The sequence below is a fragment of the Cebus imitator genome, unplaced genomic scaffold, assembly GCF_001604975.1.
Source record: "Cebus imitator isolate Cc_AM_T3 unplaced genomic scaffold, Cebus_imitator-1.0 Scaffold61, whole genome shotgun sequence".
Taxonomy (NCBI): domain Eukaryota; kingdom Metazoa; phylum Chordata; class Mammalia; order Primates; family Cebidae; genus Cebus; species Cebus imitator.
Genome location: NW_016107376.1, coordinates 6497078 through 6500340, shown reverse-complemented (window position 1 = coordinate 6500340; position 3263 = coordinate 6497078). Strand labels below are relative to the sequence as shown.

The 3263-nt window shown below is 59.2% G+C and overlaps 1 protein-coding gene across 10 annotated transcripts in view; it reads right to left on the bottom strand.

Moving 5' to 3' along the window:
* Positions 1–2878, bottom strand: part of BEND7 (BEN domain containing 7) — a 92319-nt gene extending 89441 nt beyond the window's left edge. For 8 of the 10 annotated variants that reach the window (XM_017529839.2, XM_017529837.2, XM_017529840.2 and 5 more), the window contains exon 1: positions 1558–2027. In XM_017529839.2, coding sequence (XP_017385328.1) covers positions 1558–1618 — 61 coding nt within the window. In that variant the 5' untranslated portion in view covers positions 1619–2027. Of the gene's footprint in view, positions 1–1557; positions 2028–2497 lie in introns of those variants that run through there. The other 2 variants (XM_037739023.1, XM_037739025.1) reach the window with 2 other exon arrangements.
* Positions 2879–3263: the final 385 nt, after the last annotated feature.

The window sequence follows — 3263 nt, the reverse complement described above, 5'->3', positions numbered from 1 at the left end:
GTCAAAGTTTAAAATACAATATTTTACAAGCTTCTCTATGGAGGCTGCTGCACTTTGGTTTCTATTTTTGAAAAGTAGGGTTACCTAGGCATAAAAATAGAGGTTCCTCCTTAATACCTACTCCCCTTCCTTTGGCCTTAGACCTCACAAGACAAGGTCAACAAAACTACTCTCACTTTTAAGATAAAGCAGTTAAGTTCTCCGAGGTCATCAAGCAGCAGCAGCCTATCTTCCTGAATGAATCAGACAGCACCAACAGTGCAGTCACCCAGAGAGAGACTTTTAAAAGTTCAGGTAACTGAGTAATCAACACGGATGTGGGAAAAAAAATTTACTCAGAAAGTGGGAAGAGCCAAGTATTTTGAATGCGTGAAACTATTTCAGGCCTCTTTCATTAAACAGTATCCAAACTAAATTAGGGGAAACAGATAAGAATGGACCTTCAAAATGCCTATAATCAAACCATTTTCGGACGAACCAAATCCACGTCTTAGCTAGCTTAACTCAGTTTGAAAAATTCGATTACTTGCAATTGTCCACAATTTTTCACTAATTTTCATCAGTTTACATGTGACTTTTGCAGTTTGTTGAAGAGTTTCTACTCTGATGCCATGCTAGAGAAAACGACAGAGGAAAAGTGGACAGGTTCTATGGTTTGGCTTTGACCTCAACTTGATTCAAAGACGACATTTAAACAGAGCGAGTCTCAACTCAATATAAGGACTCGTGACATTACAATGAAAAAAGTCATCTGCCCCTAATTAAAGATGACAATGCATTTTAAGATATATTTTCGCGATGGCTCTTACCTTAACATTTTTAAAAAAAGTGAAATCAGGAAGATGAAGACACTTAACAAGTAACTGAACACAAGACTGTATTCCACTTTCTCCTCCCTGATCAAATAAAAACCCAAGAGTGTGGTGTACACCTGTTAATTCATCAGGAACTAGCTGGATGTCTTTTCTTTTCTTTCTTTCTTTTTTTTTTTAAAGGATACTTATTCGCCTGCTACGTGATGTAGTCTAAAACACCTTTCCAACCCAAATCAGCTAGCTAGAGATGTTGGATGTCAACAATTACGCCTTGGGCTTGGACACGGCAGGAGCTTCTTTCTCCTTCTTAAAAAGAACAACGGTCATCCTTTTTCCTCCTTCTCTTGGCGGGGGGAAGTGGTTAGACCCCAGAAAACAAAAACAGCAAATCTCAGGTCTGAGGGTCCACGCTCGGCCTGATGGCCAGGCAGGTCCGCGGCCGCCCCGGCCCAGCCCCGGAGGCGCCCCGAGGCGGGCTCGGGCCCCCCGGTGTCATTGTTTGCTAATTTCCTGAGCTGCCCTCCGACTTGTTTACATTAAATAACACCCCGGCTCCCCCCGCACAACTTTCCCCGCCGCCCGGCGTGTGCGGCCGCGGCCCTGCCCGCTAGCCCGGCGGAGGCACGGGGGGAGCCGGGAGGACCGGGGGCTCCGGGAGGGCGCGCCCCCCAGCGTGGACCCCCGCGGGCGGCCGAGGGCGCGGCGCCCGCTGCCTGCCCCCGCCGCCCGGGCGGCCGCTTACCTCGGCTCACCAGTTTGAAGCTCTGGGATTTCCTGCTTCTTTTCCTCTCGGAGAACTCCATGGTGCGGGGAAGGCGGCGGCGGCGGCTGAGGCGGCGGCGGCGGCGGCGCAGGCTCGTGTCACCGCCGCGGAGCCGCCAGGACCAAGGTCCGCGCCTGGAGTCGGCGGGGGGAGGCCGCGGGACGGGAGGAACCACCGCGAGCCCGCTCGGGGCTGCTGGCGCGGGGCCCGGCGGCGCGGACTCCCGGGTGAAGTTGCCCCCGCGCGGCGCCGCCTCCAGTGCCCTAGGCGCCCCCGCGGCCCCCGCTCATGCCGGCCCGCGGGTTCCAGACGCCGCCCGCCGCAGCCCAACTTTCCGTTGGGAGCGGGCCGGGCGGGGGCGCGGCGGCGGCGGTGGCGGCGGCGAGGTGGGGGCGGCTCGGGGCAGCCGGCCCGCCTGGGCTCAGCCTGCGGACGCGGTGGCGGCGGCGGCCCCGGGGACGCGGCGGGCGGGCGGGCGGGCTGCGGGGAGGGCGGCGGCGGGTGCGGAGCGGGCCGGGGCGCTGACCGCCCCCGCGGGAGGAGGGGCGCCGGCGGAGGGGGCGGCGCCGCCGGGACCCCGGGGCCACCTGCTGGCGGAGCCCGGCCGCCGCCATCCCCTGGGGCCGCCGTCGCCGCCGCCGGCCTGGCCGCGCGGCGCCCCGAGGAGGCGCGGAGGCCGCGGCGCAGCGCCCGGGTCCGGGCCCGACTGGCCTGCCCTCCCCCGGGGACGCCGCCGCCCGGGCCTCGGCTCGCAGACCCCGCTGGCCGGCCTCCCTCCGCCGCCGCTGGGCCGGGCTCCTCCGAGCACCTCGCCGTGGGGGCGCGGACCGCCCGGCAGCCACCTCCCCGCCCTCGCATCCCGGGCGCCCCGGGGCCCGACGCGCTGATTTTAGGCAAGTTTTTGGGGGAAAAAACTTACCCATCTGCGCTCTCTCTGCAAGGAGAGGAGGTTTGGGAATATTGTGGAGAAGAGTATAGTGGAGAGAGCGCCCATATCCTAACCCAGGCTGGGCGGACTGTGGCAAGAGCCGAGTCACATTCAAGGAGAGCACTTGGAATGGGAGGCTTGGAGAGGGTGGAAGGGCGGAGGGGGCTTGGTGGCCCTGGGGACTCTCAGGAGGCCATGGTCAAGGCTGGTGCAGGGCCCTCTGTCTCTCCAGGTCATAAGTCGAAATCATGGACCCAAACACAAAGCTCTTATTCGTTTTGTGTAATATGCCTCTCGGGGAGTAGCGAGCGCACTCCAGGCACCATTTCTTCCTCACATCTTTTGAGTGGGCCCGGAAAAGAATTTGACACCACCTGGGAATGGCAGGACAGGGACGTGATGGGACATGCGTGAAAGTATCCGCCAAACCCAACCAGGAAGAGGGTAACGAGTCTGGGCGGGGGGCCAACTCTCCAGCACGGGACAAAGGCCGGGGGCCCCAAAAGAGAAGAGAGAAAAAGGGGGAGGTTGACAAATGTGATGAGTGTCACCGTGGGTCCCACCCAAATGAGGCGGCCGCTCTTATTTCAGGAACACAAAGCAGGACGACTGCTGAGGACGGGGGACGTTGAGGCAGCTTGCAGAAACACACATGGAGAAAACAGAACCAAAGAGCAGGGTAACCAGCAAACCAGGCAGTGGAGGCAGGTATGGGCACCCATCCCGAGGCCTTGGGTGGTACCAAAAGTGGCACACC